This window comes from Stomoxys calcitrans, chromosome 2, assembly GCF_963082655.1.
Source record: "Stomoxys calcitrans chromosome 2, idStoCalc2.1, whole genome shotgun sequence".
NCBI lineage: Eukaryota > Metazoa > Arthropoda > Insecta > Diptera > Muscidae > Stomoxys > Stomoxys calcitrans.
In genome coordinates this window covers 96,113,092-96,136,325 of record NC_081553.1, presented here as the reverse complement: position 1 = coordinate 96,136,325, position 23,234 = coordinate 96,113,092, and the positions used below count along the sequence as shown (strand labels likewise).

General features: G+C 39.2%; 3 protein-coding genes across 10 annotated transcripts in view; 1 reads left to right on the top strand and 2 right to left on the bottom strand.

Moving 5' to 3' along the window:
- Window positions 1-13,945, bottom strand: part of LOC106095794 (serine/threonine-protein phosphatase 4 regulatory subunit 3) — a 45,260-nt gene extending 31,315 nt beyond the window's left edge. For 3 of the 7 annotated variants that reach the window (XM_013263160.2, XM_059362091.1, XM_059362085.1), the window contains exon 1: window positions 11,951-12,385. The gene's annotated coding sequence lies outside the window, so the exon portion shown is untranslated. Of the gene's footprint in view, window positions 1-11,950; window positions 12,386-13,852 lie in introns of those variants that run through there. The other 4 variants (XM_059362087.1, XM_059362088.1, XM_059362089.1 and 1 more) reach the window with 4 other exon arrangements.
- Window positions 13,946-14,100: 155 nt separating this feature from the next.
- Window positions 14,101-15,411, top strand: LOC106095796 (phosphatidylinositol N-acetylglucosaminyltransferase subunit H). Of its 2 annotated transcripts, none has more exons than XM_013263164.2 (4): window positions 14,101-14,496; window positions 14,565-14,662; window positions 14,754-14,831; window positions 14,914-15,411. In XM_013263164.2, exons 1-4 carry the CDS (start codon window positions 14,184-14,186, stop codon window positions 14,986-14,988), a joined length of 564 nt encoding a protein of 187 aa, XP_013118618.2. In that variant the 5' UTR covers window positions 14,101-14,183; the 3' UTR covers window positions 14,989-15,411. The 2 variants fall into 2 exon arrangements, with proteins under 2 accessions (XP_013118618.2, XP_013118616.2); XM_013263162.2 differs by having other exon boundaries at window positions 14,565-14,689.
- LOC106095797 (uncharacterized) lies at window positions 14,691-15,472 on the bottom strand. Its single transcript, XM_013263165.2, has 3 exons — window positions 15,406-15,472; window positions 15,121-15,347; window positions 14,691-15,064 (listed from the first exon to the last, which is right to left on the bottom strand). The coding sequence occupies exons 1-3, from the start codon at window positions 15,407-15,409 to the stop codon at window positions 15,005-15,007; spliced, it is 291 nt and encodes a 96-aa protein (XP_013118619.1). The 5' UTR covers window positions 15,410-15,472; the 3' UTR covers window positions 14,691-15,004.
- Between the last annotated feature and the right edge of the window lie 7,762 nt (window positions 15,473-23,234).

Sequence of the window (23,234 nt, the reverse complement as noted above, 5' to 3'; positions counted from 1 at the left end):
AATATGTGACAACATGAAGTGGAAACGATCTTGTCATTAAAAGCCCTAAGCCGGAAGTATTTGACAGAAACTACCTCCAACCAGTAACATGTCAGCTATGAGCGATTTAGGAATACTATGCCAAGATTCCATAATTTCAGGGTCTTTGGGCCTGTTTTAATTTTACCCCAGTTTTGAAATCAGCCTCTTCATTGGAGTGAATACCTCACTTAGTCGCTTCGTAGATTATATTAGATTAGATAAGATTTAGATGTCATTCGGTAATTTATTACTAGCTTGGGTATCGACAACTTCTATCTCTCATTTCCCCTAAACCCCCGATGGTTTAACTTAACTCTCTCTTTGTGCAATACAAGTTTTACTGTCAGTTGACCACACTTATTTGCTACTACCCGAACTTTTCTTATACGGATTCCCTGCAAAAGAGCAACATCATTCATATTCTCTTACATTTTTGCTACAGATTGACCAGCTAAATAAGTTTTTTTTTGCCTTTTCTCATTTTTGCCATAACTAATTATTCCACATAAAATACTGTGCACAGTAACTGCAAATATGTTGAGAACGCTCTACTGCCGTCGGTGTATTTGACATTCACCATCCATCTGACGTAAAATTGTCTGGCATGCTTCTGGTTTTTGTTTTCTTTTTTTTATTCTACTGGCAACACTTTTTTCCGCAAATCACCTCACGGCAACTACTTGTGCTGCGTGTATGTGTACACAAGCAGTCGGTAGCGGGAATGACGACGACGACAACAATAACAACAACAGCGGCAACATGTTTTCATACCACAAAGAGAATGTTACAAACAAACAAAAAACTCAATTCAACAAGATGAAAACGAAAAAGTTGTAATAGTAAACACCAAACAAGAAGTTAGAAAAAGAAAAAAAAAAGTGATACTATTATAGGTATAATTTTACGTTCAGGCCTTGGCCAAAAATACAAAAATGTGAATGACTTTTGTTTTAGCGCATTTGTTCCTTGTTGGATCTTGAGATAGTTTTAAAGAGAAAAAAAGTTAACTGTAAACAATTCCACAGATTCTATTTTTGCTAACTTGATATTAAACTAATATACCTGTTTGTAGTTGTTTATAAATTAATTTATAGCAGTTGTAGTAGGTATACCTATGTATGTATGTATATGTATGTAAAAATAAAATCAACACTCATACATTTCGCTATATATATATTGCTGATAACAGTAATCAAATGACTTATTGAATTATACAAAGCCAACATTTCGTAGAAAGCAATCATCTACTTCCCATGGAAGAAAATAAAATAATCAATGTCAATATTATTATCGCAAAAACACAATGTGAAAAGCAATAATTTTCAAGGTGACTACATTTTTTTAATATAAAAGAAAATCTGGCACTTTAACTGTCAATGAGGCAGGCATAATAGCGTCTCAGCTGTTTCGTAACAAAATATGAAAAAATCGTAAAACCTATTTCTCAATGTCTTTTAAATAAACCTTTGTAAATTTTTACCCTTAAGGTATGTTTTAAGTTCCTGATTCACGGCAAAATACCCATGTTTTTCACGATTACATCTCGAAACTTTACAAAGACTGGCGCTACGTTCGTTTTTCACAGATGAAAACGCATGTTTTTCGCGATTACTTTTTGAAACACTACAAAAATCTCAATGATAACATAATACTTTTGTGGTCAATGAATCCTTGAGGAGCTTCAAACCATTTAAGTCACCCGAACCTAATGGAATATTTCCGGCGTTCCTACAGAAAGAGGCAGAGTATCTGGCGCCTCATCTGGCGAAAATTTCACAGCGTGCCTAAGACTTGTATATACTCCGAAAGCCTGGCAGGTGGCAAGGGTGGTGTTTATACCCAAGCCCAGCAAGGCAAGTTACGCGACACCGAAGGCCTACAGACCCATGAACTTTACGTTCTTTCTACTCAAAACCATGGAACTTATTGTGGACACCATGATAAAGGGTAGACATCCAGCGAACTGCCGGTGAAGACTGCGCTGCACGAGGTTGTGCATAAAATAGAAGAATCCTTCGATGCCAAAATGTACACCCTGGCGGTATGCATTGACATCGAGGGGCTTTTAACAATGTCCGACACACTGATCCAACCCTTAGATCAGTACCATATGCTAAGAAACAGGTGGATAAATTGTGTGTCCCGTGGCATAAATATAAGGGAGAAAGTGCACAAGTTACGCCACACAGGGGGCATTTTATCGCCACTCCTATGGGTGACCACCATAAAGGGAGGAGGGATTTGAACCTGTCTGCTACGCAGACGATGTTGTAATACTTCTAAGGGGTAAGGATCCGAATGAGCTATGCAGAAGGGCCGAAAGGGTCTTGCATATGACATATGACTGGGCTAGACCCAGAGGTCTCAATGTTAACCCATAGAAGACTGAAATATGCCTGTTCACGAGGAAGACGAAGGTGTGCCATTTTAACGCATCACATTTCCTCAATAAGACGATTTCAATATCTGACAAGGTCAAATACTTAGGTCAGTAGCTTGGTAGACTGCTATGAAGAAAAAGTGCAACATAAGGACCATACAAAAGGTTCAGAGAACATGTTGTCTTGGCATAGGCGGAGCGATGGGGACCACGCCCACTAGGGCACTGGAGACAATTCTAGATATCCGACCCATTGACATACAGATAAAGTGTGAGGCAGCCACTGCGGCTGTGAGACTTAAGGCGATGGGAGAATGGATTGATGATAGGAGCAGCTCATACCATTGCGGTATAATCGAGGCGACGATAGGAAACCTGGAAGGAAGGGAAGAGATTTCCGATCGGATACCTGAGATGAAGTCGAGTGCGAGGCACTGCTGCCATCGGCACAGTCTTGGATTGGCGGAACCCTAGTATTGCCATCCATCTGGAAGAATATGTTACACGGATGGATTAAAACTAGAGTACAGAGTGGGCCTGGGGGTCTAAATTGAGAACCAGGGACTGAGATCTGTTTTAGACTGCCTGGCCATAATACGATCCTGTAGGTGGAGATCCGGGCGATCAGGGAATGCGTGAAGTGGTGTGGTGCTAACGCAAGGACGTCGAGTGTGAACATCTTTAACGACAGTAAAATTGCCATAAGGGCAATTACAACCAGAACGGTAAGGTCACCAAGTCTTGCAGTGTAAGAAGGAGATTTACGCCTTCTCTGAGGATAGCATCATTTGGGTGCCCGGCCATAACGGAGTAAGGGGAAATGAAAGAGCAGACGATTTGGCGGTGAAGCCAATAGGACGGCCGTCAATAAACTTGGTTAACCCGAAGCGTTTCGGGTCAACGCAGTCGGAGTTAAGGGGGTGGGCGACGAATGTGCATGCAACATTGTGGAACAGCGAAACGGGAGTGGTATTGAAAACAATTAAGGATTTTGTAAGTAGCATTCCTAACTTAACATTTTCTTTTTAGAGGTTACTTAATACTTTTTAGAGCGCACAACAAGCCGATTACTGGCTCAAGTGTATGTCCATAGTGGCATGGGGCGGATTAATATCTGCACCCTCTTTTCAACCTTACCTGGATTCGCTTGGTCCTTAAGTTACCACACTGGACTTATAACACGGCGCCTTTAAATAAGCAATGGCCATCACTTTCTCGCAGCGATCGGTCCTATGGACCAGAACGAATTTACTCCTCTTTAGGACTATGACGAGGATCGCTACCTCTACAGGCAATGTGAATACATCAGCAACAGCGTGGGTCTGAACATGCCAATTCGGCGATACTCTCGATGTGGGATTTATTTTTTTGTTTTCGATTATTATACACCCTCCACAACAGCATTGAGATTTAGTTTGATATTTTATAGCTCATTTTAAGGGAATAAAAATATTCCTCTATATTTTATATACGTCCCTTATTATAAACATTAAGATTTCTCCATAAACTTTTTTTATTTTCATTAGAATTATAAAAAACACTTCCCATTTGTTGCAATTGGTAAATTTCACGAGAAATTTTGTCTGTCAAAGCAACAAATATATCCCTCAGATACACACACATACAAATACATGCATGTATGTATATACAAAAACAGCAAACCAATGAAATTGCATTTCATAGAAATACACACAAAACTCCCAAAACCATTTTAATGACGGAATCTCAAAAGTTCGCACAAAAAGTCAGTTTAAACGACAAAAGAAGAACAGGCATGATTAACAATCACAATAAAACCCAAGCACAGTAGCCAAAAAAGAAGAGAGAGAAAAGAGAAAACTAGAAACACCAAGGCGTATGATATACGGAGCATGATATGGGGGCAAAGAAACACATATATATGTACCTACACAGAGATAGAGGAAAACCCCACAACGTACAAAATATTTTGACATAAGAATGTTTGTATGGCATGTTCAAGGCAGAAAAAACAAAACGAAAAAAAAAACAAAAATAAATAAAAGAAAGCGAGAACATAGTGACGTAGAGCTTTAAACTGTGCGCCAAGCAGGTGCGGCGCGGAAGACCAATTTAAGTGACAAGATATGGAATTCATTCAAGTTTTTTTTGCGATAACAAAAAGAAAATAAGTGTTTAAACAAATTTATATGATTGAGAGTAAGTTGAAGGTGCTGCAGGAAGATGTGTGCCGAATAAAAAAGGACTTATTGGTAAAAAAAACAAAATTGAATGGAAGGGAGAAACTTTATAGGGGCTATTGGTTTTCAAGGGAGTGAAGATCGTCAAAATGCTAGCTTAAGTTATAGTAATGACTGCTATGTTCAATAGTATATGCCATCGATTCCTTGAAGTGATTTTTATACTAATCTTTAATCTAGTCATTCCGTTTGTAACACCACCATCGTCTTGACATCCTGGGTCGTTCTAGCCATGTCCGTCCGTTCATCTATCGAAATCACGATAGCGATCGGACGCGTAATGGTGAACAAAAGTCCGTTCCTGTCCAAAGACCGATCGCCGCGGGAACATGGTGGCCATTGGTTATTTAAAGGCGCCAAAAACTCGCCTTGTCATATTGAGCATCATAGGCACTCAGTATTTATACAAGAGCCGGCGCAGGCTGGCCTCTCACTGAGCCTCTCCACTCGATACCGCTGATTGTCCGCGACTGCTATTGCACTATCCGCAACCTGTGGACGCGACCGATAGCTCGCAGCTAAGCTTCTCGTGATAACAATAAACATAGTTATCCCGTGCAAGGTCGTTGGGGATTGCAAATGGGCCATATAGGTTCAGATTTGGATATAGCTCCCATATAAATCGATCTCCCGATTTGACTTCTTGAGCCCCTGGAAGCCGCAATTTTTTCCGATTTGGCTAAAATATTGCACATAGTGTTCCGTTATGATTTCCAACAATTGTGCCGAGTACGGATCAAATCGGTCTATAGCTCCCATATAAATCGATCTCCCGATTTGACTTCTTGAGTCCCTGGAAGCCGCAATTTTTGTTGATTTGGCCAAATTATTGCACGTAGTGTTCCGTTATGACTTCCAATAATTGTGCCGAGTACGTATCAAATCGGTCCATAGCTCCCATATAAACCGATCTGCCGATTTGACTTCTTGATCCCCTGGAAGACGCCCGATTTGGCAGAAATTTTACATGCCGCAATTTTTGTCCGATTTGGCTGAAATATTGCACATAGTGTTCCGTTATGACTTCCAACAATTGTGCCATGTACCGCTCAAATCGGTCTATAGCTCCCATATAAACCGATCTTCCGATTTTATTTCTTGAGCCCCTGGAAGCTGCAATTTTTGCCCGATTTGGCTGAAATTTTGCATGCGGTGATATGTTATAAATCTCAACAACTGTGGCAAGTACGTTCCAAATCGGTCTATAACCAGAAATAGCTGCCATATTTTTTGCCGAATCCATGGTGGTGGGATCCCAAGATCCAGCCCGGCCGATTTTAGCACGCTTTTAGTTGTTTGAGCTACGTCTTGCTGGTCATCGTATCTCCCATCCATTGTCACAGGGCTCAATTAGAAAGATTGTGACTAGTTTAGTCACTTCGACACAAATTCTTCATCATGGTAGTGGTCAATTCCTGTCTTCTATCACTGACCTCACCCAGGGAGCGTTGAGAATGCTGGATGGGCAAAACTCAACGGGATTGGCCTAAACCATAGCAAGAATAAGCTGGTACTTTTCACCCGGAGGCGAAAACTAAGTATTTTTAGGCATGATTCTTAAGAAGATACTAAGGTGTAGAAGTAAAATGATGAAAATTTCCAAAAAGTACTGAGAAATCACGTGAACTGAGAAATCAGTGTTTCGAACTGCTGAAAATCTCCTATCTAGTCATTGCAGCGTCAAGTCTTTGACTTCGCGATGGATCTACAGAGACGCATACTACTGCAGGGTGGCGATAACAAGGTAAAGAATTGCGCCACATAAAATGAATGAACCTGCATTGAAATAAAAAAAAAATAAAAACAAAACAGTGACCACGCCAAAACATGAACACATTGAAGTTTGAGATTTTGCTGGCGCGTTTTGTCATCATTGTTTGGTCTTCCTTTTCGTGTCTTCCCACAAAAAAACATATATTCAAAATGCATACATACATATGTTTCTCTTCTCAGTGACTATACCACCTCCGATTACAAAGTTATTCTCAGGTGTTGAAGCATTAGTGAGAAAACGAGAAGGTGTAATGCCAAAGCATTGTAATGGAAACACAAATAAATAAACACGCTGTAAGTCAATTGCACACACATACACCTACATACTTAATAGCACAACTTTATTTATCACCCCACAATATTCAATAAACACTATGCGGCGCTCGTTCATAATACCACCTCGCCGAAGATATCATCGTTGTATTGGATGTATGTTGTCTTGTTACGAACATACATCGTTTTGCATCCCATTTTACCCGGTAGGTAATGCCATGATGAAATTTCTTTAAACTGTCATTCTCGTTTTAGCCAAAAATCCCCACAAACGAAGCTACAGGCACACAATTTCACATACACACATACAAACGGCAGACAATATATATGTATAAGAATATTTCTATGTTAAGTTTACTGTAACAAATTGGGCACAGTGCTTTGAGCTGGTAAGATTTCGTGTGTACAAAATCACACTAAAATATAATTAAAATTAAAAAAATTGTAATGCAATTTTTTTCTTGGTAGCTTTTACGGGGTCTTGGCAGCCGGTTGTGCGTACTATGGAGTCCTTCATCGGCAAGGACTGGCGCCTCAGTGTACAACACACTGCGTAATAATTAGACATTGCGACCCTGTGTGTAATCGTGTTTATTTTCAAACCTCTAATGTCGCCTGCGTATCGAATAGGATTATGTTCAGACTTTTTCTGTGGTATGGGATATGATTGACGTGGACTATTATTGTGTGGAACAAAATTTGCCCATAATAACTTCACCTAACACTGTGCAGTAATGTTATTTGGTGCAACACACACATCATTATATACATATATATGTGTATGTGTGGTTGAGGCTGCTTGTTGATATCTTTGATCCCATTCATGCACAATTGTTTGTTGAAATTGTGTACAATTCCAATATTTTGGTTTTTGCACTTGCACTTGGGTTAACCATTTTTGTATGTACCTAGTATGACTACCACACATATGCATGTACATGAAAGTAGTACAAATAGTGGAGAGGTTGAGAATTTTTTGCCATAGGATATTTTCAGGATTTGTTTATTCCTGTTGTTTCTTCAAACAAATAACCGTTATGGTAACTATCTTCTATAGTGGCAGAATCAGGGCTCAAACTGAAGAAAAAATTTTAAAATATACATCAAATGTCTATTAACATTTCTATCAATATATTATGATAGTGTGAGGAAGGCTCAGCTTATTTTGGTACTTTTTTAAAACATTAATTTCGTGCAAACGCAAAGTTTTGATGCCTTCTTGGATTCAGAAAAAACGAAACTGAGGAGGCTGCTGATGTCGAAGCATAGTGAAGCTAGAACAACTCTGGTTTTCAGTTGTTGTAGCCACCATAGGGCCGATCACCGTGGGAATGTGATAGCCATTGGTGATTTAAAGGTGCCAATAACTCGTCCCGTTATGCAGGTACTCAGTATTCAAGCATGAGCCGGTTGCGCCCTGCCTCTCACTGAAAATCTCTACTCGATATCGATGCATCAGGTTGTTAGAGAGATTCGTCGGGGAAAAATTCACATTATAGGGCGCACTTCCGTTATGTAAGTCAATCACCAACCACGACAGAAGGGGGATAGGTCCATCAATCACTTTTGCCGACGTAGTTTGCTGGAGAGAAATTTGTTGGGGAAAAATGCATATTATAGGGCGCACTTCCGATTTCGGGTCCAATTTTTATTTTTTTTTAAACATTGTAATCTACTCGGACTGGTCATATCGAAAAGGTTATCCGACCACTGCAGTGTGTATAAAGCGGAGATCCTTGCAATTGAAGAAGTGGAATAGCTAACATATAATGTCATAACGACGTCTGGCATAAATATATTCTCAGACACCCAGGCAGCCATTACATCCCTGGAGAACGTATTTCTGAATTCAAAGTTCACCCCCGATCTCTCAACGTGAGGAATATTTCAAAATTCAAATGTGAGCATTCCAAAATTATGTGGCCTAATCTAGACTTGAAAAACAGACCCTCAGACAAAGTATACATCATAACAGATCACTGTCTGATCGGAAAACATTATGACAGACAGAAGGTTCGCAGTAACGACTTTTGCCGAAGCTGTGAGGACGTCGAAGAAGAAGAGACTACAGAACATCTGCTGTGTGTCACCCATTGAGAGTCAGAAGGAGGTCCACTTGATGTTCTTATTTCTTTAAGAACTTGTCATTAATACATTTTATTTGATATCCATATTATCTACGTAGGAGAACACCCCATCGGGGAGGTTTATTTGGCTCCTAGGCAGTACTAGGGCCTTTGCCGCAAAAACTTCAGATTGGTTTTACTGGGGTCAACCAATATCTGCATATGAAATTTCCGTCCTATAAAGTGAATTTTAGGCCAGGTCCTGGACTCGGTGATAGTATTGTCCAGTTAGTCCAATTAGGCGTCTACATAACCCCAGAATGTCAAGAGGACTAAGTGCCTGGAGAGAATTTTGGCACGGAGCACATTATCCCGTGTCTTCTCGCAATTGCATGACAATGACACAAAAGGTGTTCGACTGTCTCCAAGTCCTTCACGTCATCGCATACTCATATCAGCTTTCCAGTCAAGACTCCTATCACCAGTTCGATATCAAACTCCTCAGCATCAGGACAAGCGCGAAATACTCGTCCATATTGCCTTTGTCATCCTTCAATTCATGCCTAATAAGTAGGTTACATCCGCCCAACCAATCTTTAACTACGTTCATGGCTGTGATCTAGCCGCTTATTTCCCCGCAAGAAATTTGAAGATATCTGCCACCAAATCATCAAAACCAAACATGGACAGAGGGAGTAAGTACGACGGAAAATGAATGTGAGTTCTTCCAAAGTTCTTAAGGTCATATAAGACTGCATTACTCGTACTCCACAAATGCTACGACTATTTATGTCGTAGCATGCAGTCAAAAATTGGCCCTTCTTGGCCACATACCAGAAACCTTCATGGCTACGTACAAGTAAAACAATAACGCGGTCATTAGCGAACTATTCAACGCCAGTGTCGACTCGCCAGCTGAGCGACACGAATACGAACTGTGACATTTGTCTACTAAGTTCTCATATAGACCACCTTCATCAGGAGACAAAGGTCATTCCAGTTCGAAAACACAATTACATGTCAATCGCGTGGCAGCCGGTTTTAACTACCACATGAAGTCCTTCATCAGGAATGGCTGCTGACTCAGTGTACAACACACTGTTGTAGCAACAACATGTTGTCTTAGCTTATCTACTGGGCTGGTACTCCAGCAGTCATCCAAAAATTCAGACTTAGTCGTCTCATTTTCGTCACCCATGGCAGCTAAAGAGGTTAACCTCCGTCGGTAAACCAGAGTAGTTCTGGCTCAAGTACGACCATGTAGGCTATGATCGATCGATGTTCATCTATCCAGCCAATTGACTACTACTCGAATAATTACCTTATTACCCTGGAACCAAAACTCTCAACAAAACTGTTACAACATCATAGTTTTTGCTGCAAAATAGTTCATGCTGAAAAATTTTAATTTTCACTGTGAAACACGAACAGAGTTCTGACCATTATCAATAAACCAGACCATGTTGCAGGAAAATTACTTTTAAATAACTAATTTTAAGACGACACTTTGATACCTTCGTAATTTTTTTCCAATTACACCCTTTTTAACACTCTTCTTCTATTTCTCTTAGATACACAAGATTTGTGTATCAATGATTGAAATGGCAAAGACCAAACAAAAAAAAACATAAAGCACTCAAAAAAGGGCCCGCCGTCACACACACACACACACACACTTCAATAAAAGACATCAACAATAATATAATTTCAAAACATGGTCGATAGGTTGTTGTTTTGCTTCCGTTTAACTTAATTAAATCTCTTTTTTTAACATTAAGGTCCATTGACCCAAAAAATTATGAATCAAAAGAATGCCCAACACACCACACAGTAGTACAAAAATACACACATTGACATCACCGAAGACTACAACGACGCTGTCGCCGCCACCACCGCCGCCGCTGCGGCCATCACCCACCGCTTAGCGGCGTTTTGTTGTCGTGCATACGCTCTCAAGGGTATAAAAATGCAATCGTTTTAAACAAATTGACGACGTCATACGAAAATTGTGTGCTTGCAGGAGTCAATAATAGAAGGCAGCTGATGACGAATCACAAAACCTTATGCAAATATGTAATCAAAATATTTATGTTTTTGAAAAAAAAAAAATAATAAATAAATACAAAACTATGTACAAACAATGTACAATGAATACGAACGAAGTAGTAGTTTGGTCAGCCAGCCAGCTAGTAGCGAGCGAAAATACGAAACAGATTCGAAAAGAATTGTTTAAAAATAATGGATACACACACAAATACGAAACGCGTGCAAAACGTAGATAGACAAAATAAAATGCAATGCAAAACGCCGTCAACAATCGATGGATGGTGGAATATGTACGGGACGTAAAGAAAAACAAACCAAAAATTCACCACTTTTTGCGGCGCGGGATGATGATGAACTGACCGAACACGACGACAACAACATACGGAAAATAAGTCAGGAAATATTCCAAGTTAATATTTTCTTTGGGGGTTTTTAGAAAATGTAGTGAATGTATGTGTTTTGTGTAAATATCAAAAAGCCAACGACTGATCAAACAAAGGATTGTGATGGGTGGGAAGAAATAGCAAAAACTCTGGGCTAGACTACTCCACTCTAGAGTCTAGACTACTAGAACAGTTTTCAAACCAATTACATGTACACTATGTACAATACATTGTATTTTTACTATGTAGGTAAATTTTTTGCATCAAACTATTTCATGTTTTTGAAATAATGACGTACGTTAATTTTATGTAGACGTAGTCTCTAAATCATAGTACATATACAAAAGGCTAAAAAACCAGAGTTGTTATTTTGGCACACAAAACCGTATTGTATTGTTTTGTCCACCCAAGAGAAGAGATGGATTGGATGGTTGGGACGTTTATTTGACGTCGTTTCGTTTTCTAAACACTCACGTACACACATTCACTCGTCCGTCGCCGCTACCACTCGCTCCATTCTACTACCACACCACACACAGTCGCTCACTCACGCCGCGTACTGGGGAAAATGTGAACACTCATCTTATTCGAAGAAGAAATAAAACAAAAAACACAACTCACACCGACACTTTTTACTTTTTTCACACTCATCAAACGCAAAGAATGAAAATAAGAAAAATGCCGAAAAGGTACTTAGTAAGCGAAGGCCATAGGTAAATTGTTATGGGTAATTCAAATTCTTTAAGATAATTTGTTTTATAAAACAAAGTAAGTCGTGATTATACGTACTTTTTTCACAATGTTGACGACCCAAGAAGAAGAGACCGATCTCTCCTCTCCAAATTGAAGGTGAATTTTTCTTCACTGGGTATGAAACAATATAAAAATTGGTCGCACCACTTTTTCCCTTATTAAAACACACTCACGCACACACAAGCTTTACTTTACTCGAAACACATTCGATGTTCACTATATTTTTTTCAATTACTCTTTGTTATGTTGATTCTTTTTTTGCTCAGTAAGTTTTTTTTCCTCTTTTTCGGTTTCTTCGCTGTGTCTGCACCATAAAATTTTTTCGATGGCAAATTAAAGCTTATAATCGCAGAAATTTTTACAAAACTTCTTTAATTTACGTTTTCGCATTATTCAAGGAGTGATTTTATACAATTTTTGTAATATTTAATTAGGTTTTTATAGGGAAATTCTTTAAATGATATCCTGAAATCCTACGTTTGATTGAACACACACCGATTCCGACTGCCCTATAACGACGACGACGAATAGCTACAAAATATTCGTCATTGTACCGACGCCGCCATATTGGAAATTATGAACAACAGGGTTGTTCAATTTACATGAAATAATAAGTTGGGGGTGAAGCAAGGCAATGTTTATATTGGAACATGGATAAATACAAAAGAAGCATAAATTAGGTGCAATTCATGACAAACTAAAGATATTGGCCAATGACAAGTAATTGCTTATTTTATTCTATTATTTGTTTAAATAATTATAAAACAGCATTACAATCACAGCCCTGTTTTTGAACGGCAAGTATCGTTGCCAGAAAACTAAAAACGCCGAAACACCTAGTAAATAAATTTATGGTTCCTTGACACAATTAAATAAGATTTGAGAACTGGAAAATACTAACTTTAAGAAAGTTAGTATGTACATGCGTATATTTCTAAAAACACAAACATAGTTAATGTATATGCAGCTGTTATGTAAATTGCGGCACTTGGTTTCAAAAAGAAATTTCACCCCTGAAAATTCCACAAAGGAGCAGGGTCAAACTATTCACATATTAATGAGTGCAGTTCGAATTAATCCTGATAAGGGGCAGGATTCACGAATAGAAGGTTAGGTCACATTCGAAAATACAAATGGATAGGCCCATGAACATAATTAAGACTGTGAAATCTGCCAATTGAAAATGTCATCATATAGGAGAAAACGTAAACAAAGAAAGAATGTAAAAATTGATATCCTCAATGCCAAGTACTGGCAAAAATTAAAAAAAAGTTCGTCGGCTGATCGCTTGGCTTAAGCTGGATAAGAGGCCTCCTTTTTATAGTCAAGTGCGAACGGCGTGCCGCAATGCGGCACCTCTTTGGAGAGAAGTTTTTACTTGCATAGTATCTCACAAACGTTGCCAGCATTAGGAGGGGAAAACCACCGCTGAGGTAGTTCAAACCCGGCGTTCAGCGTCATATATATATATATATGTATATATATATATATATATATATATATATATATATATATATATATATATATATATATATATATATATATATATATATATATATATATATATATATATATATATATATATATATATATATATATACATATAAATACATAACTTAAAAGGCAGCTGATGCAGTTATTTTGGTATTATTTCGGAGTTTTTGTAAGCAATTGATATGCTTGCTAATCGAGTGCTAACTACGGCCTATGTGAGCAAACCTATATATACTACCCTAAACCCACGACAATGTGGCAACTCGACGCTTGGTATTACACATAAAATCAACACTGTTTTTTATTTACAATTTACTACCTAAGAAAGACAGCAAAAAGGAGAGTAACAAAAACAAAGTTATACACAGAAAATTCGTTTTGAAAAAAATTAAGCCTTATCTTAGATTAATTACTACACTACTGTAAAAATGAATAACTACTCACTTTTGCACTAATTTAACATACAGCAATTTAGGCATGTCATGACACATTGTATTTGTTTATAAAAAACAATGGATGCATATTGTTTAGATTTTATTTAACATTTATTTATGCTATTATGCAATTTGGGAAGCAAATCATTTACTCGTTACTTCAGCAAACAACAACAGCGCGCACAAGACTGAGTGAATTTAAGAAAAACAAACGCTCTGCGCTTTCTGGGGGCAAAGCATGTGAGACAAGAATTTGACATTTCCTCAATTGTCTTGCAGTTGGCTTCGAGAGAACAGCTGATTTGTATTACTTTTTATATTAACATTGATTAAAAGTACAAATGGATTCAACAACTAATCCCTTAATTTATGAATTTCATTCCACTACACATTTGTACGAAGGCATTAAGGAGCCTAATCTGCGCCTGGAAGTACATGAATATGGTTCGGATGCTGTACAAATAAAGCTGGTCAATAAAACCTTTGCAAAACAGAAAAATGAAGTGGGCCAACACTGTGTATTCTTTGCAACAACATGCTGCTGTTACCTATGGTTGCATCTAAATCATTCCTTTCGTCTTGTATATATGGAAGTATTTCTGTTGCTGTGGTTGGTGCCACTCCTATGGCGTTTGCTCTCCATTGTAGAATCAGGCAAGATAGTATTTAAACTAAGCTGCTTAAATTCTTTGCTAATATTTCTTTTATTTTTGCACTGGCAGAAACTTTTATATATTGTTATGACTTTGGCATGCATTTACAAGTCAAGAAGCTACTGGGCAAAAGCAACTCATTTATTACCTCATCAAATATCCATGACGTACGTATTAATGAAGTGGTAGAGAATGTAAGTTATAAAAATATTCTAAAATTTATTGAAGTAATAAATATGTATATATTTTTGTGTTTAGTTTGATTTTCGTTATCTGTTAATTATAAGAACTAAGGGCAAACTTTTTCAAAAGAAACCAATAATTCCCGTGTTCAAGGTAAAATTTTTATGAGAAAAAGAAACTATTTAAGTAAGCTATGATTGGTTTTAAATACGTAATCTGTGTTTACCACTTTCAGATTTTTAAACCAACTTGTGACTGTCTAAGCCTAATTTACAAAAGTCTTAACCAAGTTATGCTTAAAGAAGCTTGAGCATATCAACGTTTTTTTATTTCAACAAGCGCATGCCTTCTTCGACAAATTGGCATTCCTTGAGAAGTGAATCAACCTGAAAGTCATGAAATCATTTTAGCACTATTCTTTGCCGTAACAGTATATGTTTGCCTTTGTTCTACTCAACTCTGCTGCAGAAGGTATTGCCGGTATCAGTTCCTTGCTGGGCAGTTTAGGCTCCACCTGTTCAACGGTCATTTCCACATTGACCAGATTTTTTAATTCCGCCATACAAGTTCTTTTCACTATTTTACGATAATAATCCGCCGTGGAGTTACGATAAGCGGCAACTGTTTCTTGCAAAGGTTTAATTTTTAAGATTTGTTGGAACTTTTCATCTGTAACAGAGGTTAGTTAAAACTAAATTTTTAAATGCCAGAGAAATAAAATATTTACCCATTTTATGCTTTGTTTTTACTATCCTTTTTTTTGAATGGCAAAAAAACGCCAAGCCAAAAGCGCTGCAAACTTTGACAACTTGTTGGTATTGCCATATCATTGTTCAAATGCCGGATCGTTGCTCTACGACAAGCCAAGGTACATTGGAAGAGGGTAATGCAAAGAGACCAGTTAAATTACATGTTTAAGGCCGATCTTTGTTTTAGAGGTTCGTGCCTGGGAAAACAAACTACGGTGGTCTCATTTGTACAACAACCATAAATCATATGATGCAATACGCCACCTTGTCATCAAGCTGATTGACCCACACACAAAGAAATTTGTGTATACATGAGTAGAGAATATGCGAGCAAGAAGATAACAATAAAGAGAATTCGAACAAAAAATCTCACATCTTAATACCGTCAAACCTGCCCGGCTGTTAGCAGCTGTTCGCGTCAGACCACCTTTTTAAATCCACTTTGGACGGTACTTTGCTAGGCAAACTTATTTCATTCATCATTTCATTAGCCCAATTGATGAAATTTTCCAATTCCAGAGTTATATGCAAATCCCACTAAAACGTCAAATGCTTTGTTTGGATTTTAAATTTGAACATTCTCACAGGGTTGTATAGTTGATTTCGTTAATATATGTTAAAAAAAATGTAAAATGTAAAAAAAGTTTCAAATCCAAATCAAGCATTTGACGTTCTATTTGTATTTGGATACAACTCTGGAGTTTGACAATTTGTCGTGTACCCAAGGGTCCACGTTGCCGTTGGAGTGAGGAGTCGGACTGGCGGGCGCTGGTCGCTGGCATTCGAGCACCGGCTTTTGGCTCAGTCTTTGGGGCGCGGTTCTTTGCCAATCCAACCCTCTGGCAAGGTGACAAAAAAAACAAAATAAACAACCAGCTGTCGGTGGTACGAAACGGACGACAATAGAACATTAACAAAACACCCACTGGAACGACCTGGAGGACATTACGGCTGTGGAATTGCCTGGCGCCTAAAATCCTTCATGGCGCCTCAGGACTTTGCCCACCCCAACCATGGCACCCCTCGTCCTGTAATATTAAGGGTACCCCGTAATCCATCACCTGTCTATCTTTGCCGCTGCTCAGTCACTTACCCCATATTCCGATGCTTTAGCCTTCCATCATCCTTTAGAAATCACCAAGGCAAGTGTTTTTGATAATCATTCTTGTACAGATTTCAGTATTTTATTGAGTAAGTAAAAGAATATTCACATGGTAAATAATGTAAAAAAAAAAACAAATAATCAAAAAGGCAAAATTCAATTACAAAAAAAAACAAGATTTAGAATATAAAGAATCGTTTTCAAGCAAACATGAAATATATTAGATTTTGAAGGCAAACGTTAACACTGCTTCTACACATTGCCATTCACAAAGACAATATTAACAATCTTGAAATTTTTCTCTATTTTCAGAAGAATGGGTCGGTCGCCTCGTCAGCTCTAGATGGATGACCAAGAATCGCCAAAACGGTACTGCGGCCTTGATGCTGGCCTCTGCGGCCAATAAGGTCTCTTCAAGTTCTCGTCGGTCCGTCCGTCTGGTTTTCGGTGAGTATTGTCAAGTTTTAAGTGTATTTGTCGCAGTCTGTTTTTCTTGTCTAAAAAAGTATTCTATGTTTCTTTTAGGGTCTTTTTTTTTGTTGTGCTACCTTTTTAGCACCGTAGGACCAACATCGGCTGATTGGAGGACGAAAATGTCCTTTAACTGCGTTGCTACCTAACCTAACCATGAGCTCATGTTTGGTTATAGCCTGTAACCCAAACAACGGGTGAGTAAAAAAAAAGCACTAATGTTGCCCCTACCTAATCTATTTCGATTGTATACTTTAATACAAAAAAACCCTTTTTTAAACAAAAATAAAGCAGTCCAAGGGTCGAACGTCAGTAAAGCAGTTTGGTTTGCTAGTCTGGAGAAACTAAAAAGAGTACCTTAGGAACGCTGGGGAATGCAACAGCGTCTGGATCCCTCGCTGGTGGATGGTGTGCGTTGCGGATGTGGCGGTGACCAGTGTGGCGGTGACCAGGGTGTCGGTAGCCGATGTGGCGGTTGTTGATGCAGCGGTTGGTGATGGAAGCCTTCTTCTTTGTGCGGCAGTGGAGGTGGAGGAGGCGTGGATTTTGATTTTTATGTTTTTGACTTTTAGTTTTGAAATGTCCACTTGTTTATTTTAATTTTAATTTCTATTTCTTTTCAGGTTTTTAATATATTCCTTTTTTCAGGTATTTAACGTTCATTTCATTTCAGATTTCTGACAAAGTTTTTCTTCTCTTTTTTTTTTTACGTTACCATTTCAATTGGCTCTTTATGTATCGTCTCTTCACTTTTCAGGCATTTCAAATTTTCTATTTCTTTTTTTTTTTTAAAAAAACTGTCCTTTTTATTTTGTTTAAATCCGTTTTTTTCACATTCATATGAATTTAAATAAAACACATTTACCAAATTTATTTCTGGTCTTTTCTTTTACGTATTTTTCTTGTTGATCACTCCACCTCCGTACGCTGCCAAGTCCCAATCGAAAAAAGAAAGAAGCTTCCTTGGGTCACCGGCCGGCTTGGCTTGGATTCGCCTCCATCATCAAATTTGACTTCCAGCGGGCACCAACAAAACATATGGTGGTAGCCATAATTGTCAATTGGTGTCAGCTGGCTGTCTCTTTCGTTGACAGAGGCGAATTAAAACCATCAGATGGCGCTGGCGGTCTTCTATCCGCTAACAGATGTCGCTAGGGTCGCACATTAGGCCGCACACTACAAACCCAACCATCCTTTGAACATCACTGTTAAAGGATGGGAGGGAGAAAAATAACAATTTCTCTCAGTGTATTCCATGCCATAAAGTGTATATGCTCCTTACGCCAAACCTATCTCACTGTGTGTAGGTCCCATTAATAATGTGTAAGTCTTCCTCAACTAGTATACCTTGAGTTAACCATTTTTATACCTTACGGATATACCTTCATCAAATTAATTGGAAGCAATTGCAGCAGACGGACGACGCGGGAAATAATTTTCACCAACAAAGCAAAAAAAAAAAAGGTAAGTATTGTAAAAAAAAAAATGTGTTAAATCAAAAGCTAGTAATAAAAAATAAAAGATTGTTCAGTGTCCCGAAGTGCGTGCCCAACATTATAGAAATAAATAACAAGAAAATTGTGACCGGCGGGCCAAAGTGTTTGTGTGTGTGTGCCAATGAACGGCAAAGTAAAAAAAACAAAAACTACGCCTTTTACAACGTACTGGCCCACAAAATAAATAAAATGAAAAGAAATCATCAATGCCACATGCCCCTTGTCGCCAGTGGTAGTGAAAAATTAAAAAAAAACAATGCAAAAATAATTAAATGTGCTCTGAGCCCTGTGTGTGTGATTGAAAGAAACAAACCGGCAAACACAATCACCGGCGTCGGCGTATATCTGATTTCATGAATGAAATGGTGAAAAAACAATATTCCAAATGAAACGCCTTGCAAATCGGAAAAAAAAATTTAAAAAAAAGGTAAAGTGAAAATAATTGCGGTTCGAATGGTGAAATAAAAAAGAATCCTAACCACAATTAAAAAAAACTCCAACCAACGTGGTAAAAGAAACGGTTCATTATGTGACAGTGTGCGTGATTCCATGAATATGAGTGCGTGTGTTATAATGAAATCACATGATCGTACGGTACCCCTGCCATTGTGTGTAAGCCACTCAATTCATGAATGGTGGTGGGGGTACTAAGAAGTGACTCAATGACTTTCAAACCAAATGTCCTCAAAAATTTTCGGTGGCCATAACGAAAAAGGTGAAGTGACGCTATTGTGATTGAATTTAAAGTGTCATGGTTCTACACAAAAGAAAATGGTCTTGATATAAAAACTCAAAAGTGAACTTAGTTCGGCAAAGTTACCAAAAGAAAATTAATAAGAAGGGAAATTATGGAAAATAACTCAATGAGGAAAATTACAAAAATGCACGAAAAATGTGAAAAAACCAAATTCTGCCAAGAAAATGAAAAAAACAAAAAAAAATTAAGAATTTTGTGTGAAAATTTGAAAAAAAAAAGAAAAGAAATAATAATAAAAATAAGGAAAACGGAACAAAGAAAAATAAATTTCTCTGAAAACGGAGCGATATTAATATAGCCGAAAACAAAATTTTAAATAGAAATGCAGAACAAAAAAGTTTTTGTCTTTTCCTTAAGCTGGCAAAAAAAAACAAGCAAAAAAACTTATGAAAAACTAAAATAAAATTGCGTGTTCTATTCGAAAAACAAAAAAATCAGGGCCAATAGGAGGGAATTTTAAAATATCAGAAAATCTTAAAAAACACTAAAGTGAAAAAGAAATTTATCCAAAAAAAATCCTTCAAACAAAACAAACCACTTTCATAACTAATTTGATCTTTTCTTCTTGTCTATCTTTCCAGGAAACCCACGTCATGGACCTGCGAACTCGCAACGGCTGCCTCGCTTGAGAGCATGAGCCATGCCATTTGTGGTCTAACGCTGTGGTGTGCCCAAGATAAACGAACTGGTAAGTATCAAATAGATGGTGCACCTTGGTGTATCCTCTATGACTTCTCCTAGCCGCCTCTCATCACTCACCACGGCATCCCTCGCCCCATGTCCAAGATGCCATAGCGATAGAAAGACGGGTCGACCCGACATACACCGAGGTCGTCAAGAGGCTCTACCGTGGTTGAGTGATCTCCTGGGGCCGGCATCGAGAGATGACAATCTCTCGTCCGGACAAAACGCCTTCCGCCGCAACTCGCGTTCCATGTCCAAGATGCCATAGTGATAGAAAGACGGGTCACCCATTGCGAGGTTGACAGCGAGCTCTCCGGCGGTCGAGGCACCCCAGAGGTTGGCAGAGAGAAGTAGCACGAATCAGCGCGTAATCTTGCGCACATCACACCACGGGACCCCTCTTGGCGGTTCAGCACTCGCGAGAGCGTAAGACCACGAGTCCACTCCAACAACCTCACCTGGACCATACGGGTAAGTCCATGGTAAGTATTAACACCCTTTTACAGCGCCACCCTAAATCAAAAATTGCAAATATACACCCCATTGCACAATTTGTGCACTCGCCCAAGGATGTAAGCCCATGGCTTGGAAATATACGCACACTTGTATATTTGCCCACTACTGCCTTGAACACACACACACACCCACCATTCGAGATGAACCTGAGGTATAATATGGGCACGAGGCAAAAATCATTCGGACCTCTGCAACGATCACCACTTAAGTTAAGTATAAATCATAAAATACAATTCAAATCTAAATTCTCTTCTAATTCATTTAGGTCATCTTATGCTACAGTTTACCACAAGACGACGGCTGTTCTACAGCTTGTTCCTTACTGCTATAGAGATCCCTGGGACTTAATTCCTCTGCTATCTATCACAGGTGAGTATGTAATTCAATTCATATCTATCATATCTTAACCTATTTCCCCATAGGGTACAACTAAAACTAACTAAACCTACATTAGACCATGGCTTAATATTGGAAACTCCCAGCTACGGAAATGGAATTTCAGGTGAGTGATTTAATGCTTGTGTGAGCTGTCAACCGAAAATTTGCCTCTATTGGCCAAAGAATTTCACTCTTTTTTACATGTGGCTCAGAAGGAACCCCTTGACCATTTGTGAGTGTTAGAGTGTGAAAATGTGTCGTTGCCATTATTGTTTCAAGTCTCTTGCGTGATAGACCCCTATCGGTTTGCCGTTTAGGTTTTCGATTTCGTATAGACTACGGCCTATTGCCCGCACAATCCTGCACTTCAAATACTTCTGGCAAAGCTTGGCATTTATGTTTTTCCCAAAATCGCTAAGTTGATGGTTGCGATGAAATACTTCCTGGCCTGGATAAAATTTTACCTCTCGCGCGCGGGTATTGTATTTTGTAGACCGCTCTTTGTAACTTTTTTCGAGATTCTTTCGAATTTCTTCTCTGACTAACTCCAAATGAGTAGCTTTGGGCAAAGCGTTAAATTCTGGGTCCCTCATTGAAGACAATTGCTTAGCCAAGCGATAGACACTTCCATGTGTCACCATATTCGTGCCAAAAAGCGCGAAATAAGGCGTCATTCCAATTGCCGAGTGCACAGATGAACGCAAAGCACACTCTATAGCTGCTAGGTTTTGGTCCCATTCCCTCTGGTCGCCATCCAAATAAGACCTAATAGCCGCCAAAATCGACTGGTTTACCCTTTCGGATGCGTTCGCCTGCGGCGAGTACAGTCCAGTCTTATAATGAATTACTCCATGCACGTCTAAGAAGTTGGAAAAATCTTTCCCCACGAACTGTTTTCCATTGTCCGACATGACAATTTCTGGAACTCCAAATTTGTGAAACACCTCACCGGTCAAAAACTTAATTACGTTTCTCGAGGTGGCCTTGGACATGGGCTTCAACAGCACGAATTTAGTGACGTGATCAAGGACTATAAAAATGTATGAATTACCGGCCTTCGACCGGACGTACGGCCCTAGGAAGTCTACATAAATCTTCTGAAAAGGTTTGTCTATTTTGTACTCTGGTCCCATAGGCTGTTGCATATTTTGATAATTGGGCTTAGCCCCTTTACAGATCTCACACCTCTTTATGAAATCACGGACCTGTACACTCATGTTTGGCCAGTAGTACAGCTCTCGTAACCTTTTCAGAGTTCTATGGAAACCTCCATGTGCCGCCGTAGTCGGTTCATGTGCCTTTGCTATGGTGTTTGTCGTCAACCGTGATGGAACCCATAGCTTCTAAACATAATCCTCGCATGGCATGTCCACAGTCACAGGGATTGTCCTTTTGTAGATGAGGCCGTCCTTAACCATCAGGTCTGGCAATGATTCTCCGTTGTCGGAGATAGTTTTTATTTTGTCCAAATACTCGTCATCTTTGAACTCGTCTGCGTCGAGATCCACAAGGCTGGCAAATTCTTCGCATAGCTCCTCCAAATCCAATCGCGATAGAGTGTCTGGCACCACGTTCTGGCTTCCTTTGCGGTGTTCTATGCCGAAGTTGTGACCCTGGAGCAACAAGCTCCATCTAGCCAATCTCCCACCGAGCTCTCTGTTGGACATTAGCCACTTCAACGAAGAGTGGTCCGTAATCACAGTAAATGGCATTAGCTCAATGTAGGGTCGGAACTTCTTTATGGCCATCACCACAGCCAGACACTCACGCTCGGTCACAGAGTAATTCTTTTGCGCCGGTGTTAATTTCTGGGACATGAAGGCAATCGGGTGCTCGCCTCCATCTTCGTCCTTCTGAAAGAGAACTCCCCCAATTCCCACATCCGATGCGTCACACTGGACGAAAAACGGCTTGGCAAAATCAGGATGTCGTAAAACGGGACTTTGGGTGAGTGCGTCCTTCAATTTCCGGAAGGCCACCCTGGCTTCCTCACCGAACGCAAAAGTCTTACTCTTTTTGAGCGTTTGGAATATCGGTGCTGCTATTGTCGCATAGTCCGGGATGAATCGGCGATACCATCCGGTCATGCCAGTGAATCTCCTGACCTGCCTCACAGTTTTGGGGTAGTCACACTCCAGTATGGCGGACACTTTCTCGGGGTCTGGCTTCAATTTTCCTTCCCCGACAATGTAGCCCAAATATCTGAGCTCCCGAAAGCAAAATTTCGATTTGGCAACGTTGATTGTAAGTCCGGCATTCGTCAAGGCTTTCGCCACTTGCGCCAACAGCTCCAAATGGGTCCTGAAATCGGGTGACACTATGAGTAAGTCGTCCAAGTAGACGAACACTCGCTCCCGCAGATGCCCTGGGATGACCTTGTCCATTAATCGACATAACCTTTGG